Here is a 19,619-nt window from a genome sequence, read left to right on the forward strand (position 1 = left end):
GTATCCTTGTTGTGTTGCCTGTCTGTAAGAAATAGAACCGTACCATAGGATACAATTTACTACAGCCTCATAGTTCCTAAGGCTGTCACCACTTCCTACCTTACCTCTAACAGGCAGTTGGGGGTATAACCGGAAATATCTGCCCACTAAACAACACTTCATATCTGACCACAGATCTACTAAAGAGTAGCTTACCTGTAAAGTTTCAAACACACAAGCAAGACTCAGACACTTAGGAACTAAAACCAAAAAAAACCCAGAAAAAAAACAAACACAAAACCCCAGCCCCAAAAATGATGAGGCCTGGAACTATAGCCTTACTGTACTGCAATAATAATACTTTCTCAGCCTTATTTCAAGAGCCAACTTGAACATGTTTTATGGAGCCCAGTGAGAAGACTCAAGTCTGATGACCAGAGTCTGGTCTCTATTTTAATGGAATATACAAGACTAGGCAAGATAAGGATTATATTGGGAGTGACTCATTCAGTCTATGTATAACATTCCTTATTGTAAGGATGAATCCCCAATCACGTGTAAGGATTTTGGTCAGCCCAGCCCACATCCTCCCTCCCTCCCCAGCCCAAACTACTCTTGCCACTGCACTAGTGGCATCCAGATTAGAGTGTACTATGGTTACATGGACATTGTAACTCTCAGCCTCCTTCATCTTCCTCTCTGCAGTACTCTGCCATGGAAAAAAAAAAAAAAAAAAAAAAAAGAGAGGAGGGAGAAAGAGAATAAAGACAACCAGAACTGCACATTGCAAGTGGAAGCAAGAGCCAATGACAAACTCAACTAGTTTATTTATATGCTATGATGTTAGAAGACTGAAATACTTATTTTTAACTTTTGCTCTACAAATTTTGGTAAGCTAATCATCACAACTTTTGTTATCAGAGCTACCAGAAATAGCTTACCATGTCCAACAACATTTTTGTTATAGTGTACACCAAATATACAAAAATATACAGATGTTGTACTTATATACATGCATAAATACACAAAGAGATTCTGGTGCAAATAGGGATTTATCATCAGCTTCAGGCCATGAGATTTATTACAGTCTGTAGTTGTTCTGTCTGTTTTTCCAGACATGCATTATCTTGAAATAAAAATTAATGGCTACTGAAATAAAGCATCAATATACCATCTGAAACAGTCCATGAAACTTTCTACCTTTAAAGAATTAGCAGCTGAAAACATTTAAAAGAAATTTAAAAACTCGACCTTCAGCATATAAAGTTGCTTTTCAATTTCTTAATACTGTTTATAAATCATCAGCTGTGTTAACTGACAACAGCCCCAACTCCATGTACTGCTACTTTTTCTAGCTACTCTTCTTTTACCACAAGAACCTGAACCATCATTGTGACAATATTAACACCCTTTTACACAATCCACAACTCATTTGTTACAGGGAGTATGGGGCAGGTTACTATAGGAAATAAATTATATCCAGAACAGCAAGGGGTTTCTTTGAGAATGCAGATATTGAGTTGTCATCTTTATAAAGAAAGTTCTTAATCATTACTGACAGAATATTAGTTTATACAAAGTATGTATAAAACTTATATATACATACTACATAAATTATTGTAATCATCATTAAGTCAGTGCATATCTAGTACAGCTCCTGGTTTTAGAGCGTTTCACATCTTTCAGAGGCTGTATTGTCCTCTTTTAGTATTCCCCACAAGCAACGCAGCAAAATAGGGGAACCTGTTACAAAACTTAATTTTTCTTCATGACGTCTGCCTACCAAGAGTGCAGCTGTTTTACCTCTTCTCACTTCCAGGTGGTTAGTACAGGCTTCCCTGAATCTCTTGCACGATTTCCTTTTACTCCAGTGGATTGCCCAGAACGACTTCGCAAGTCGCGATCAGGCCCATCACTTTGTGCCATCTCTTCATCATATCTGAAAAGAAGATAACCTGTTCAATGCCTTGTCCTGCTATTCACTACACAAACAAGAGTGGGTCCTCTGTATTCTGCCACCCAAGTTTAATACAAGCTGCTCTACACATAGGTTTATATATGCATAGTTTGATGTGCAGCTATTATTCAAGGAAATAAACTACCACATGATGTTAAAATACAGACCAAGGGAACTATCTTCAGCTACTTTTTGAAAGAATCTGGCAGCTTTGGATAAACTTCTGAGTTTGTGAAATTTTACACTTGTGCAATTTCACATGTACTTCTGTATTTCTCCTCACTATATAGGTTTGTGGTTAAGCAGGAACATCAGAGAGCTGACAGTTTTAATAGTCTTAAGCTATTGCTTCAAACAGTTGACTGTTGGCTGCTGTGTTAAAAAACTCCACTGTTGCATCAGAAAGTGAGTAGAGAAAGAATGAGGTGGACAAACAACACTGTGCTTAAATTAAATGCATCTGATGACATGTATTTTGTAACAGTAACCACTTCACTGAGTAGTTCTTTAAATATCTAAGTCCTTATGGCCTCAGATAACCTCAGTATACACTCACCTCTCAGCTGCTACGCACATTCTGAGCAGAAATAGGCTATAAGAGCCTAAGTGTAACTATCAAAAAAGAATAATAGCATAATATTTTGTAGAACAGTCATAATATATACTTAGTTACACTACTGTATAGGTGTTTGCAGCTACTATGTATATAACATTCATTAAAGTTTAATGCACAATTCATCCACATGTACATATTTAACTGTCTTTACTAGTACATAGAAAGTATTTAAAATCAGTGAGAACTAGTGAATCAACTGTGTACATAACAACATTCTTAATATCTATCTATCTTAATATCTATCTATTGTATCACTCCTACTAGAGAACCTATCTGAACATTTTCTCACAAAACATAAGAAACTGTATCATCAGTAGGGTATTTAAATCAATATTCCTCTGCATAAGACTAAGAAATCCTAGATAAATCCTTCAAACACTCCAATATAAGGATCTCTGCCTCCTTCATTTCCCTCTTTGCAATACAGATTGGGGAATTTAAAAAATATCTGACAACTCATTATTATTACATCCATGAACTACAGGAGTGAACTGGCATCAGTTCTTTGAACTGAGAGAAAACTTGTATCAAATATTATATATCTATTCAACTACTACCTATATATTACACTCAATACAATTAAAGTTCTATACATGTAGAAGATACTCTCTTTGCCTCTATCCTTCAAAATCTAGCTGCTGGAAGATCAGAGGGTGCAGGAAGGGGCTTATCAGATAAGCAACATTGCCCCCAGAGAGGAGGTGAGGCAACTCTTCTTTAATGCACTCCCACTTCCAAGGCTGCTACTGCAGCTCCAAAAAAATGAAGCCATACCTTGTGTCCATTTTTCACATCAAAATTAAGTTCAGCTTATCTCTGTGGTCTATATTACACATTAAAAAGGTGAGGTGACCGAAAAACATTTGCATTTATATAAAACTTACAAGACTTCATAATTGCCAAGAACCTCTTTTGGTGGAGACTTATTCCATTTACAGTCCGGAATTTCCCCATTGGGCACAGCAATGTTAAGGGTGTCATTAATAAGATTATACTTCAAGATGCGATCATTTGCAGTACTAGAAGTAAGAGAAGGGGAAGCATTAACCTACAAAAGAAAACAAAAGTCAGCATCAATTTTTTGAGTGGTATATAGTTCTCTAAACTGCATGTGTGATGACTATGGGTACTATTTGGGAAATTAGCACTCAGCGTCTCAAAGCACATCTTTCAGTTCCTCAGACACTGGAAGGAATCCCCCCACTGGGCATTTTTCTTTTTACTTAAAAACCAAAAGCACCACACTGCTAAGAGTCCTTAGTGTCAGCTTGAAGACTTTTGTTGAGACTAGATTCACCAAGGTTAACCAGACAAGAATTCTTTAATTTTCTAAAGAATTTTCTAAAAAAATATTGAATTTTCTAAGTTTATGTGGATACAAACCCCATATATTTCAGTGCTTACAATTTTCTTGGCTCACTCTAACAGCTGTTACATACAGGAATCTGTGGGTTTCTTCTAGGTAAGCAGCTTTTATTTATATTCCTTATCTGAGTTCTCAATTGTTCAATTGTGAGCTGGAGAAAAACATATGTACTGTCTATTCAAAGAACTACATTGCATCTTGCTGTAAATAAAACCGAGCTTCATTTAGCATATCTCTTGTGTTCCACATTTATTATGGAGAAGTGGTATCAGAACAATAAACAGATTGTTTTATTTATTTTTATAAACTACAATTACCTTTGAAATTTCACTTTCAATTTGAGAAGACTGAGAAGGAAGGCTGGATAAAATTTACATTGAGGATACAGATCCAAAGTTAATACACTGAAGAAAAATTTATTGGGGGAGGGGGGAAAGCCTTCTAAATATCCCAGTAATCCTTTGTGTGCCCCTTTTCTTTCCTCTTAACCTGCAACAGTAAGGCCATGAGAGCATTTAAAACTTAAGTTTGACATTATGCTTCATCAAGCCAATGGCAATTTTCCAGCTACTAATACAGGGCTGCTAACATTCAGACTGCTTCTGAAGTCCAATTGTATGGATGCACTGGATTTATAAGATAAAACAGAAAGCCAGAAACAGAAACACCAAACAAATAGGAAACAAAAGCATATGCTGTCTTAGTCATCACATGGCCTCCTTAACTTTCCAACATTTTTCTGAATGCACTTACCTGAGGAACAAAAATACTGTTTCAAAATAGGAAAGACTACATTGAAATCTACTGAAGTTTTATTCTGTGAAATGAGAAGGATTTTTTTTCCCCTGTATTTTATGTAAATTTACCTCAATTAGCCACGGTTTAAGCTTGTCATCAATGATAATGTCATATCCATAACACTCAAAGCAGTGTTTATCATTATTCATTACAGGCTAAAACAAAAAATAAATACAATATGTATTACGATAAACAATTCAATAAGTTGATTACATGCTTTGCTAGGAACCACATGCAATTACATTATCAGTCTTATACAACAGTTTTTAGTGTTATAACTCAATATAAGCTTGCTAACTAGTAAGCTCAATATTGCCTTTTTTTTCCAAGCTGTAAGTAAATATTTCAGTAATGATGATTGCATTAATGCCAAGTACTAAGTTACATTAATTTTCCATTATGTTTCCAGCGTAAAAATAAAAGTGTTTTCATATTTTGCAAAAGTAGTAAACATTTAAAGCCTGTATGCATCAATAAGAAATCAGGAAGCTTTAAAATTTATATAACACAGCTTCACATAATTGTGAATTCTTTAAACTTCAGAAAAGGAAGATTTACTCAAATACATTTATTTTATTATGCTGCTATAACTATGCAGAAACCTGAGGTCAAACAATTACCAGATACATTTAAAAATTATAATTAGCTCAAGTCAACTATGATCCTGAAAGCCAAGAGACCAAGGACCAAGATATGCTTAGATGAACATCCTCTAGAGAATATGTACTTTGCCAGCATCTGCTAAACATCTGCAGTATGCATGGCAAGACTTTTCTTCTATGCAAATCTCATCAGATCTTTTAAAGAAACCTTCATAACAGTTTAGTGAGATGTTTTCCCCTAGACTAATCATGAAAGCTTTTCAGTTCTTCAGGGAGTGAAAGAAGGAAGGAGGAAGAAGCATCTCACATTACATTTACACTGTCAGAAGGACAGAGAACCAAAATATTTCACACCAAATTTTCTCAACACTTTTTCTCTTCTCAGGTTCTAACACCTGGATTAAATCCCTTTTCTTTTCACATCTGGTTTCAAATCTGATTGCACAGCAGAGGCTGAGTTGAGCCATGCTTCCCCATTCCCACTTCATAACCTTGTCCCTCTTCCTCATGCCGATTCTGGTGTTCATCTGGTCCTTTGTTGATGTGATTCAGCTTATTACCCTGGCAGAATACTAACTCATCAATAAAGCAAGACAGTAATTGTCAGTTGGGTGAATGAGCTGATTCAGCTCACCACAGTGCCAGGACCAACCCAAAGAGATGACAGGACCATGTACTTGGAAACAAGGCAGTCCTTGGCACCAGTAAGCTCTTCAGTTATCCCAGCTGACCCATAGAGCGGTACCTGCTCTCTAATGTAATCTCAGGATATTACCCAAACACTAGAAAATCACTTGAGAACAGGTTGCTACTTTTTTAATTAAATAAGAGGTCATTATCACTAAGTGACTCATGTATAAAAGAGGTGAAAGTAAGTTATGTAAGTCTGCCTTATGTTTTCCTTGATAAATTGTCCTCCAGAGCTATTTTTTCTTTGACACATTTGTTATTGCTGAAATGACGTCACACGCCTTGGCAGGGCTTAATACTACTCACAAAGGGCAGTATCAAGTGATATTAAACAGTTCACAGAGCCCTCAAGGAAAGAGATTAATTCCCTTCTTCACTATGCACAGACAGCTCACCCACCCACCTGAGCTGAGAAGTCCGCAGCCGTAACGCTGTTGCTGACAACATTCCAGGAACGGTACTTACCGCAACAGCCTTCAGTGACTGCACAATGATCCAGTGAATCTCATCAAATAATTTGTTTGTGACTTCTTTTCCACGGGTGCTCTCCAGATACAGGCGTAAGTTACTCACTGTCCACTTGCCTCCATGGATATGATTGTAATCATCCTGAAGATCACAGAATCACAGAATCTTAGGGGTTGGAAGGGATCTCGGAAGATCATCCAGTCCAACCCTCCTGCCAGAGCAGGATCACCCAGAGCACATCACACAGGAACGTGTCCAGGCGGGTTTTGAATGTCTCCAGTGAAGGAGACTCCACAACCTCTCTGGGCAGCCTGTTCCAGTGCTCTGTCACTCTCACAGTAAAGAAGTTTTTTCTGATGTTTATGTGGAACCTCCTATGTTCCAGTTTGTATCTATTGCCCCTTGTCCTATCACTGGACATCACTGGAAAAAGCCTGGCTCTGTCCTCTTGACACTCGCCCTTAACGTATTTATAAACATTGATGAGGTCACCCCTCAGTCTCCTCTTTTCCAAGCTAGAGACCCAGCTCCCTCAGCCTTTCCTCATCAGGGAGATGTTCCACTCCTTTCATCATCCTTGTGGCTCTGCGCTGGACTCTTCCAAGCAGTTCCCTGTCCTTCCTGAACTGAGGGGCCCAGAACTGGACACAATATTCCAGATGTGGCCTCACCAAGACAGAATAGAGGGGGAGGAGAACCTCCCTTGACCTACTAACCACACCCTTTCTAATGCACCCCAGGATGCCATTGGCCTTCTTGGCCACAAGGGCACACTGCTGGCTCATGGCCATCCTCCTGTCCACCAGGACCCCCAGGTCCCTTTCTCCTACCCTGCTCTCCAGCAGGTCGGCCCCCAACCTGTACTGGTGCATGGGCTTGTTCTTCCCCAGCTGCAAGACTCTACACTTGCCCATGTTGAATTTCATCAAGCTTCTCCCTGCCCAACTCTCCAGCCTGTCCAGGTCTCCCTGCATGGCAGCACAGCCTTCTGGTGTGTCAGCCACTCCTCCCAGTTCAGTGTCACCAACAAACTTGCTGAGGGCACACTCTGTTCCCTCATCCAAGTTGTTGATGAAAATATTAAACAACACCGGTCCCAGTACTGACCCCTGAGGGACTCCACTAGTCACAGACCTCAAACTAGATCCTATCCCATTGACCACAACCCCCTGACTTCTTTCTTTCAACCAGTTCATGATCCACCTCACCACCTGATAATCAAGAGCACACTTCCTCTGCTTATCTACATGGATGCCGTGGGAGACAGTGTCAAATGCTTTACAAAAAGATTTAAGGAGTTTATTCAGTTCAAGATTCTGAAGCTCTACAGCTGGTTTGTTTCATTCACACAAAAAGCCCACTTAAACTTACATACAAGTAGTGCTCTAAAAACAAACTCAGCAAGTTGCTTTTACTCTTATTTTACAGCTCTATGAAGACTTCAGCTTTACTTTGAACTGCCCTCTACATAAATAACTTCGTATTATAGCTATGTAAGTTTATGCCACACGTTGCAAATCAAGTAATAAATCTTTCTTAGAAGGAAAAAACAACTAGTACTTTGACAGTTTCATAGTAAAACATGGCTCATTATTTGGAAATATAAAATTAAAATGTCAAAGAAAAAACCCCAATTTTTTCCTTCTCTGGGGATAAGGGAGAAATAATTGAGCAATAGCTAAATTTCACTGTAGTTAGCTGTTTTAAAATGCAGCACTTCAAAGTGCTTGTCTGTGCTTATTAATTTAAAATGCAACTTGTCTGTTTGTCAAAAGCAAACACAGTCATGGTATCTTCTTAATGGTGTTACTCACAGCAGTTACATTCAAGACAGTGAAATGACACCTGAATTAGTTTTAAAGGTTAATTTTTCAAGTAGTTCAGTCTTTTGATATAGAAAAAATACTAAGTGCTACTAATATAGAACAGAGGAAAAAAAGTTGCTTTATATTTGTTGTTTCAGAAGCTATCAAGGCTCTGCACTATATTCTCTTCAAACAGAAAGACAAGAGCAAACAGAGTGTTCTTACTGATGGAAAGACACATGTTCAGCCCTTGAATAGCTCTCAGGACAAATGCTCTGTCCCTTTACAAAGGTTCTTCTTGAAGTATTTGTAAGAATTAATAATTCTATGCCTGCTAAATTATAAAACACAGAATGCAAAGAGCAGAAAAGTTCTCAGAGGAATTAAATCTGTTGTCCTCTAAGATAAGGTCAGAGAAGCCTTCATCTATTTTTAGGCTTTTTCTACAGCTCCCCCCTCAAGTGAATTTGCAAAACTGGACTGTACAAATATAAAGATTTGAAACATGGTTCTCAGGCCTTGCTGCATGGAAAAAATGTCTTGAGACCAAATTCCAGCAAGAGAACAGAGATCAAAGTTTCAACCCTCTTTGCATTTCAGAACAAGCACTCAAATCAAAATAGATTGCAACTGGGTAGAGCTTTACACAATCACAGCCGTTTAATTAAAAATACTAAACCGAAGTAGAACATTGCAGGCTACATAGAAGATCACTAACTGAAAATAATTAAGTAGAACAATTACCATTGTCTTGTTGGTATTACACATGCAGTGTATAATGACTTAGAACTGTATTTTCCAGCATGATCATTAAAATTGCTATGCTGACATACCTTCCTTCCTACATTTTACCCTTTCCTTCTCCCTGATAGTGACTTGCACACTTTTCAAAATAGGAATGTTTTCCCATGAGCTTTTAGGGCACAAACACACAGGAACTCTATGGTTCACATAGGGCTTAGACTGTAAGCTAGGACTTACAGAGCTTTTCCAGACCTCATCATAATTTTGATAAATGACTTGACAGTTCAAATTAGGCTCTTCTTCTTCTAAAACTGTACAGTGCCTCCAAATTTGCAGACACACTTAGAACAGAAGAGACAGGATGGACAGAGTGGCTTTACATCAAACCTCTCTCACTTCTTTCTGCAAAACTCAACAGATATTAGTGGTTCAGAATTTATAAAATGTTTTTCAAATACTCTAGTAATGACTCCACATTTTAAAGCTGCTACTTCTATACCTATTTCTGTTCTACTTTCTTCTCTCCAAGTGACCTCACCACTACTTTCAGTTTAACTTTTATTTTGGAGAAATCTTGAAGGCCATTCACTAACTGGTAGACAAGATGAAAGGGTGAATAGTAATGCAACAGGCAACATTTTACAGGCCTCACTTCTTCACTGTTACTGCCAGCACAACCATGATTTATGCTCTAAGTTGTATGGGATCTGTTTTCACCTCAGCTAATTCTCAGTGTGCCCTATCAAACCATAATGTGTTTGAACCCCTTTACAAATCAGCACCTGAGCAAGAAAATGTAGTACTGAAAAATACCACATTTTGATACTTTAGTTTATAACTACCACCATTATATTTATAGTTTACATTGTTGTTACAGGAATATCTAGATAAAAACAGCTCTGCTATGCTTCACATCTTCCAAAACAGTAATAGACAAGGCACATTTAGCAAGGCTGCAATTTAAGATACATTGTGTGAATCTTGCGTGAGTGTATGTGCATACACATACGAGTATGTATGCATGAGTGTATGTGTGCATGTGTGTACATACGCATTTATTTTCCATGCTTTTAAAATAAAACCTATGGAATTAGGAAGTGCGACAATAGAGTTTTAATTACTGTAACAGAAGCATGTTTTATAAATCACTGACATCCGCCAAAAACACAGAAGCAATCATCAAGTGGATTCCCTGAAGAAACAAGGCTAGGGCAGCAAAAGTGTATGCCTATCTGTTCCTGTAACCCCTGACCCACTAGCCTTTCCTCCCAATGGTGAATTTCAGCCTTATTCAACACAGGGAAGTGCTGTCAAAGCTATCAGGTTTCCATGTTTTATGAATGTCAACAGGACAGAACTCCATCTTTGTCCATTCAGGAGGAAGCCACCAGCTAGCCAGGCAGCAAACATCTATTCCTAAGCTTGCAACTGCACATTCCCTTTCTTACTCAGAGAAGGTATGTGGGGACAGGGGGTGAAACATAGGAAGAAGCTGGAAAGTTGTGTGATGAGTAAGTGCTGGAAATAGGAAAGGTGAATTAACTGCATGGGAGAGAGAGAGAGCGGGAAGAGGAGATCAGGAAGGCGATATTAAACTGCCAATATAAAACACAAATCCACAGGAACCAGGCTTCATTAATTCCAATGCTCACAGAATCAATTGCTAACTGAGTATATTAGCATTTAAATGACAAGAGACTTGAAGAAAACAAAAATCAACCCTGCTTTCAACTACTGCAAGTCAATACTGAAGATATCACAGGCTATTACAGAGCTGCAACTCATTATCTTGCATACTTTTGATCTGAAGTCTTCTGAAATGTATTTATTTGTAAATTAAAGTTGAAGTATTTTCATTGCAAGATGATGAAGAATATGACAAATAAGATCTTTATATTCCATGTTTTTCAGACAATTTAAAGTCTTGCTACAAAAAAGCACATAAGAACTCAGTACACTTACCCCATGTTTCTGAATGGCAACATTTGTAAGATGTACAAACATGTTATCCAATTCACTTGTACTTGGTGTATATTTTACTGTGCAAAACCGGCAAAATCCAAGTTTATACCTTAAATGCAGAAAGTAATTGAAATATGTTAAACACCAATAAGAAACAAGGAAAGAAGAGTACCCACATACAAGTTAAACTTCTTTGTGCAACAAGCACAACATTATTTTCACTACCTCAAACATTCTCTGAAAATAAAATAGAAATACATACAACCTTACATGTAACATCTCAGTGGACGGTAAGTAGATACTAAAACATACAGACGAAGATCAAACTTCTTTCCACCAATAAGTAATGGATTGTTGATATAGAGAGAAATCACATAGGCTTCTTTGGAAGACTGAGCTACAAACCTGAAAAACACAAATCATGTTTCAGAATGTGATGATTGCAATACTATAATCTGGTAAGTCTTTTTCTTCTTTAGAAGCAGGTTGTTAATTTTGGATTGACTAAAATCAAGACAGTGTATAAAGTTGTAATGGTTAATAATACACACTCGGTGTAGAGTCCCAAAAGGAGTAATTGTATCAAAACAGCTGCCCTCACAAACTGGACACTGATCTTGCGTGGGATCCTCATTCAATAAGCCACTTGGACCTTGCTCTTGCAAGGAGAGCTCCTCATTCAGTAACCACCCTGGTAAACTGGACACTGTCCTTATCTGATCAGGAGCAGTGTCCAGCAAGAGGAGCCCCGTGGAGGCACAGTGCCCCCTTGCCAAAGCCCACTGTCCTGTTCAAGAGCCATGTGTAAAAATAAAGGTCATTGCTTGGTCAACCTAGATTGGGGCAGGGGGGGGGCGGCAAGTGATCACCTGGGCCCCACTGACTCATTTCCAAAACATTCCCGAATCCAACACTGAATCTGTGCAAAGTGGGCTGAGCCTCACCAGGAGAGGCAGGGCCAGGTGCCATGGAAGAGGCAGACTTGAAACGCTCGGGGCGCGCGCCTGCCACCCAAGGACCACAGTGTCATGCTGAGATCACTGCTGGATCCAAGGGTGGTGTTAGCTTTCCTGTCTCCTCTTTCTTCATCTCTCTCTCTCTGTTTCTAACCTTATTCTGACCACATAAGGGTAACACTTTGTGGGACGTGATATTTAATTTGGGCCCCCATCTCTAGGGAGCCGTGCCCGCCTTGCAGGACGTGACACTTGGCATTAGGCATTAGATACCAAAATAAATTAAAATTACGAAACAGTCTCAGTTTTGAAGTTTACAGGGTAGCTGACTGAGCCATTCAGAATGCAGTTCTACAAGCTGGTCTTTTCCTTGGAGAGCACTTAGAGCTTGGCATGGTTCAGACGAGCAAGGACTATGTATTACATTAACTTCATTAGTCAAGGTCTTATACTCCTAGAATATTTGTATTTATGCTTGGTGTGCAATTGCAAACCACTGTGAAAAGCTAAGATAACTTTCAGATTGTGACATTCCTCAGACACCAAGCCAAACAGGCAAAAAACCCCAACAACTCCAGTGATATTCAACCAGTCTCTGTATAGCAAAACCAAAAAAATAAAATTAGTTGTGTGACCAAAACCTTTACTAGTCAGAGAAAAACATATCTCTAACCTGTTTCATCCATTTGGAAGTAGATCACCAACATAAGGTGTATTATTTTGTGCTCCAAACAAATAATGTATTTATTCCACATAAATGCATTTTTCTTTTGTAATAATTTTAAAAGTGATATAATACTTACTAAAGAAAATAATTATGGAAATTGCTTAGGAAAATATTTTTCTTTTGTTTCCTGTTATTTAATACTATGAAGCAGAACAATTTATTTTTCTGCAATTTTTTTCCCCAGCAACACTGAAAGCATTTTTTAAAAGAATAGTTAATTGAACAGTTCTTTGTGCCACCTCATACCAAAACAAATCATATTAAAACCTGCTTGAAGGAGGAAGTCAGATAACAACTGAGATTAAACGTAGAACTAACTATATAATGACAAAGCAATAATAATGGAATAATTTTCCCATGCATCAAGCAATTAGCATGTTGAAGGGGTTCACCTTCTTTCAGAAAGTACAAGAAAGGGTTTGGGTTTTAAAAACTTACGAAGATGTTTTGCTGTCTCGAGACCATTTTTTTATTTGGGAGAGTTTATTGATTAGAAATATTCCTTTTCCTTGAGCTTTGCCACAAGGTTTCATAATCCAAGTGCTGGAGGGATTTTTTCTGAATTCTTCAACAAAGAGGTTATAATCAGCAGGAAGCATGAAAGTAACAGGAACAAAATCTGAGTTATGGACAAAAAAAAGAAAAGTGCACAATTAAGGACACTATATCTGATAAAGCTATTTACAAATATAGATTTAAAAAAAAAAATAGTCTGCATTTTCAGTTTTCCAGTCTGGAAAACTCTGCCTTCATTAAGACATTACATTGATTTTTATCTCATTTAAATTCTAGGGGTTTTTTTGCATTACTTAAGCAAAAAATTGCAAAATATTGCATACTGCTAACTTCAGATTAATACATTTTAATTCAAATAAATACATTTTGTTCTTCTGTTTGTATGCTGTGAAATTAGAGTGTCGCACACTTAAATTTAAGCAACTTAAATTTACCAAACTTCCTCAGTTTCCTATCTCAGCTTTTACTATCTGGCTAACCACATTATCATCCTCTGCGTACGCAAAAAGGTGAATGCTGATGTTGCTTACCCTTTGGATGTGGTAATTTTTATTTCCACATAACTCTCAGAAGTCATTCTTATTTGCTCCCATACTCAGTGTTCCATGCTCACTGACACCTAAAGAAAAGCATTTCTCGCCTTTTGCTATTAGATTATCTTCACTTCCATCCGTACAGAGCTGCTTCTCTCTTACATGGATGAAAAGGGCTTTCATTTCACTTTCTCAAGATGCAAATCAGCTCAACATATCCCCATCTGTGTTTCGTTCCAGTGCTTTCTGACCTTCAAAACAACTTTGCTCTCCTCGTTCTTAATCTATTCCCAGTTTGGTTTTAGGGCTTTTCTTTGTTTAAAATTTTATTTCCTAGTAGTCATTACTTTTTCTCCAACTTCCTCCAAATTTCTCCTCTGAGGAGTTTGTTCATTCAGTTCTGCCCAGAACCCTTCTGCAAAAAAATATTTCAGTTTTCGCTCCAGTGTAAGACTTTCAGATAAGGTTTTTTCACTTTATAATTAAAGAAACTCCAACCCCATCTCATATGAAATTCCAGAGCCCTTTGGTTTAACCCCTACTCTTACTGCAAAGTACCTTAATCCCACAATTTTCCCTCTTCAAAATAATTTAAAAAAACAACAACAAAACCAACAAAAAACAACCAACCAACCCCTCCTCCAAAACCCCCCCAACCATAAAAAGCCTAGTTACAAATGTATCTCTGTACACTTACATTTAAAAAATATTATTCCGTTATTACTTCATTCAATGTTTCTTCAGCTAATGCTGCACTTTTAAGTTGTCTTCTTTAAGAACCTTACTACTTACAAAACTAAGTCTAAACATAACGACCATGCACACAAACTGGATTTGTGCTGCTCCTTGAATATTGCTAAATATTAACAAGTAAAAATGGGAAAACTGGGCCTTAGTGCTATGGTAATATGACAGGGAAACAAAATTGTTCAATATTTTACTCCTACTTTGTCTCTAATTTCAACTAAGTTCCTGAATGAGTGGCATCTCCTCTGTTTCTCTCAATTTGTAAAACATTAGCCGTTGTCTTTCAAAGCAAGGTTTGTGAAAAGCTTTGAAGATATAGTATCTCATATGAAATATTCACAACTACTGTTTTTATCACTTCCCCCATTCTGGTGTTTCCTTATGCTCTAATGGCAGATTTGAGGGGAGAAAAACAGAGGAGAAGACAGAGAGAGGGAAGACTGTTAGGTTTCCAGAGTGCAGCAATCAATTTTAGGGTAAAGTGCAGTTTCTTTAACTGACAGGGATGAAGGTTTCAAGGCAGTTGCTGCAATATTCTAATACTTCAAAGGTTCAGTACTTTATGCACAGAAAAGCTAGCTCAATTCCAGGTTACCGACTACATAGGGAAAAAGATTAATGCTGAAGGTGAAAATCACATACCCAAATAAATATATTTCCCATTTTCATCCTTTTCTGCAAGAGGACTTCCTTCTTTCTCAAGTTCTTTCCTGTATCGCTTGATATTCTTTACCATCAAATCCTTTCTGGTCAGTTCATAGTGGTTTGGGAAATGATTGACAATTTGGTCATCAGAGAGGCGGTAACCAGTTTCCACACTGAAAACATTTCTGATTGTTTGTACACTCATCCTGAAAGCCAAAACAGGTACCAAATTATCTCTCCCATTAACACAATTCAGGGGGACAAAGTTGAAATCTTTTGTTACATTCACTTAATCTCCTCTCAACCTCACTTCTCTTCATGGTATTATATTTTGCTGCAGTGACAATCCAATATATCCTGAACTTCCATAAGCAAAACCAAGGTTTTTGAAGATTTTATCTATCCCTGTACTACCACTCAAATTGGAGTAGGAAGTGAGGAAGGGAAGATGACAGCTTGGCCCTGGCTTGTTGATTGTTGGGTTAACCCCTAGCAGGGACTAAAAATTACAGCAGTGTACGCCAAATGCTACAGAAGCATCTTTCTAAATCTTTTAGTTCACTGTCTGGAAACTCAGGTTTCCTCTTATAAAAAGCCACAAAACCAACTTCCTACTGACTACCTTGCCATTTGGATTGTAAAGCACTTCATGTGAGCTGAAGACAGTGATTCAGAGATCTTGCTAAAAACACCCATAAAGGCCGGATCAGAGGCCTGCAGTGACAAAGCCATCAAGTCAGTTATCTTCCACTTCACTTTTCACAGAAGTGCAGGGACACAGACATGAAGAATTTTCTGCATTACATGTCTTACATAGGAAATTTAAGAATATCTGCTGAATGCCATCAATCTGCTACTTTATCATTTAAGGAACAAAAAAAAAATTAAAAAAATCAAACCCAAAACAAAACAACCAGTCACACAACAGTTTCCGAGAGTGCCCTGTCACCCTGCTCTCCCCCAACTGCATTCCAAAAGCATGAGCAGATTACTAGATTCCTACCCATTTAAATAAGTGGTTCACAAAGGGTACACTTGGCAGCACAAACCACCATTCTGTCGTATTTGAAAGGGACAATATAAATTGTTTGGTTTACTTAAAGAGTATTGTTTCTGCCAATTAATAGATTACTGCATTCTAGGATGGCATTTCATGGTCTTATATTAGACAAATGCCAAATAAGAAGCTATTTTACCATTATCTTGATTTAATTTCACGTTCACTCTCAGTATTGAAATATTGAATAACGAGTCTACATATAAATCATTATCTTGAAGGAGAAGTTAAATACAGTTCTCAAGGCCTTTATTATGGGAGCCTGGCCTCTGGTAACAGGACAAGCCTCTGTTACATTAGTAAAAGACTATTTTATCATATGCTGGAACTCTGTACTCTTGGATTATTTTGCTTATGCTGCATTGTCAGAAAATTTTGGGAAAAGATACATTCAAAGATTGCCCTTGGGCCACAAATCCCCTCCAACACTAAAGGAAAAATTCTGCTTAATGCATACAAAAAAAATGCAGTAAAATCAGGTATCGCATTTCAAAACAAAAAGCCTTTCCCCTGGGCTTTTTACAATGGGTATTCCCATAAGTGACCAATATCTTGCTAGATCACTAACTTCCCACTCCCTGACAACACTTTTTGCATGAGATCAGTAGCATCAGAATGGTTCCATGCAGATGGGACCTTCTGCCCCAAGGAACCCCAGTGGCTTTAGCAGGCCAGTACAGATACAGGAATCTACCAATGCAAATCTGAGCAGAAGCCCAGCAGTAGCCTAAGAAATTACAGAAGCGAGGAAAAAAATGTTACACCCTTAGGAGCATTGCAGTAAATCAATGATCATTTCTTCATCATTCGTTTTTCAATATGCATCTTGTTATATTATGAATGCATTAACACAAGATATTAAAACGCTTTCACAAATTTAGCAATTGGTATTTTTAATGTACTTACCAATAAAAATTCCAGTCTTCATTTTCTGCCACCTGAATCCAGCCTCTTTTTTCAAAGTTGTTTATTAGAACAGATTTTTCTATGTCAGTTACCCACTTTACCTTTCCTGCCATTATTCTACAGCAGAATCAACCTGTAAGTAAAACAAAAGTTTAAAGATGTGAAGTTGAAAACAGGGGAGAATACAAAGCAAGAAAGTCAAAGCAAAGTGACATTTTAACATAAGTAAAATAGAAAAGTAAATTCATTCAAAAATCAAGGAAAATAACATCTTGGGTCCAGACTGAAACCCTGCACTTGTCAACTGGACCACTGCAAATAAGGACATTAGGCACAAGGACCTTTCCCACTCCCCAGCGAATCCACCTTCATGAATGGATACACAACTCGTATCTTCCCTTAAATACACTAATGACAGAAATCACTATCATACACTTGACGGATAATGTTTACAAAACCAAAAGTAGAGCATGGGCATTTTATTATTTCAAACCAAGTTGTACATGCATGTACTTTTTTGCTTTGTTTTGAAGTAAAAGAGTTCATATGTCTCACTTAGTGACTGGAGAAGAAAACACTTCCAAGAGAAATCCCTTACCTGCTCTGTCAAGAATCCCAATTTCCTACACCGCAAGGAAGAGAACCAAAGTCATGTTACCAACTTTGTGCTGTCTTCTCTGGATTTCATGTAGCCATGATTGTGCCTGCCCCTCTACCTGTGGGGATACGGATCAGCTGATATAATTAAACCCTTAACAGCAGGATTTCCCCAAACCCAAGGTCGTCAGGCTGCACTTCAACTCATGACGCCTAGGTGTCACTTTCTGCTCTCACTTGTTCTTTTCTGTTAGAATCACGGTATCACTCTGGCTGAAAGGGACCTCAGGGGGTGTCTTGTCCAGCCTCCCGCTCAATGCAGGATTAACTATGAGATCAGACCAGGTGGCGCAGAGCCTTATCCAGCCACATTTTGAAAACATCCAAAGATGGAGACAGCACAGCTTCTCTGGGCATCCTGTCTCACTCACAGGGAAAAAAAAAATAATCCTCACATATTTTTCCATATATTCTGAACCCCTCTTCTTTCAGCTTATGCCTGTTGTCTCTCATCTTCCCATCATTCACCACACTGAAGAGCCCAGGTGTATCTTTTTGATAACCTCCTCACAGGTAGCAGCACGCTGATATATTAGGTGTCCCCAGAGCCGTCTCTTCTCCAGGCTGAAGAAGCTCAGTTGCCCCAGCTTCTCTTCACCAGACAACCGCTTCAGCCCCGACCATCTTGGTAATAACCCTCAGCTCCAGTTTATTGATGCTGGTCTTGTGCTGGGGGGCTCAAGTTACTTTTGTCAGTCCTCTGGAATATTGTGTTACATCCTTGCCCTTTTCATTTGAGAAAGACAGCCAAGCCTAGCAAGGTGGGAATGCACAACAAACTGAAGAAGGAGAGAGGACAAACCCTACACCCACAATTAATTCCTACCTCTCTGAAGGGCAGGCTGAAGCCTTCTGTCAGTAGCAAGCACCCATCCGCTTGCACTCTGCTTTACAAGGGCTCTTTGGTGAGATCCCCTTCACACAGTGTCTCATATTGTGCATCAATGTAATACCAATTAAGATGGGGGCAAAGAAACATGAATTGAAGCATATTGTCCTTCATGCATACATAGTCTCGAGCCAAAAGCCTACAGCCCAGCTGACATGGTCAGAACACTATAAAACAAACCATGTATTTACCCCATCTCTAAGTAACTGGTGAAGCCCAGCCTCCCAGGATCTAGGCCTGATTATTATACAACTATTAAGCAAGTTAATATATATTAATGAGAAAATGATAATAACTGATAAAGTCAAGGGTAGACAGCTCTGGTGAGCAGTTTCAGCGTCGCTGTTGAGTCTTTCTGCAGTTCATTCCATGAATCAGTTTTACAATTGCAGCCTACTGAATTTTCATAGTTATGTTTCACATAGAACAACTGCAGACAAGTGCTGATTCAGAAGAAAATCTCTTAAAACAAAAAACAGATTCTTTGGCACGGGCTTCTCCTAGGAACAAAACCTGCCATGCAAGGGAGTAAAAGAGAGCAAAAAGATATGCAGGGGGAGCAGTAGAGGGTGTGAAGGCTAGAGGTCTGTCCATTTGTGTGTGCATATACAACACCAGATATGACCAAAACAAAAATAAATCAAAGGGATTCATTTATTTGTACTGAAGTACGTATGATTCACAATCAGTGACTCACTAGTACCACACAGCATCTTGTTGTGGTTATAAAAGTTCAGGGATTAGTCAGCTTGGAATACAATTGTCCCTTCAAAGGGAAATGCATTAAATGCTATGATAACATTAACCAAACTCAACGTAAAATTTTTAAAACACCTTAATACGTGTCCTCCCACAACTCGAAGCTATCCCACTAGTTTTACCAACATCCAACATTATACCCGTTTCTGTTAGCTGACTTCCTGATCTTGCTCCCTACTTACCAATTGTGCCTCACTCCAGCATCCTTAGTACATAAGCAACAGCTGCCTTCAGGGACTG

The 19,619-nt window shown here is 38.3% G+C and overlaps 1 protein-coding gene across 6 annotated transcripts in view; it reads right to left on the bottom strand.

Moving 5' to 3' along the window:
• Window positions 1–788: 788 nt before the first annotated feature.
• TTLL1 (TTL family tubulin polyglutamylase complex subunit L1) overlaps window positions 789–19,619 on the bottom strand; it is a 31,323-nt gene continuing 12,492 nt past the window's right edge. For 3 of the 6 annotated variants that reach the window (XM_051621379.1, XM_051621360.1, XM_051621369.1), the window contains 10 exons: window positions 17,673–17,790; window positions 17,075–17,207; window positions 15,109–15,317; window positions 13,109–13,289; window positions 11,258–11,392; window positions 10,988–11,096; window positions 6,474–6,617; window positions 4,785–4,871; window positions 3,437–3,600; window positions 789–1,918 (listed from right to left, as the gene is read on the bottom strand). In XM_051621379.1, coding sequence (XP_051477339.1) covers window positions 1,789–1,918; window positions 3,437–3,600; window positions 4,785–4,871; window positions 6,474–6,617; window positions 10,988–11,096; window positions 11,258–11,392; window positions 13,109–13,289; window positions 15,109–15,317; window positions 17,075–17,187 — 1,272 coding nt within the window. In that variant the 5' untranslated portion in view covers window positions 17,188–17,207; window positions 17,673–17,790 and the 3' untranslated portion in view covers window positions 789–1,788. The remainder of the gene's footprint in view (window positions 1,919–3,436; window positions 3,601–4,784; window positions 4,872–6,473; window positions 6,618–10,987; window positions 11,097–11,257; window positions 11,393–13,108; window positions 13,290–15,108; window positions 15,318–17,074; window positions 17,208–17,672; window positions 17,791–19,619) is intronic. The other 3 variants (XM_051621394.1, XM_051621388.1, XM_051621403.1) reach the window with 2 other exon arrangements.

The sequence above is a fragment of the Apus apus genome, chromosome 1, assembly GCF_020740795.1.
Source record: "Apus apus isolate bApuApu2 chromosome 1, bApuApu2.pri.cur, whole genome shotgun sequence".
Classification (NCBI taxonomy): Eukaryota; Metazoa; Chordata; class Aves; order Apodiformes; family Apodidae; genus Apus; species Apus apus.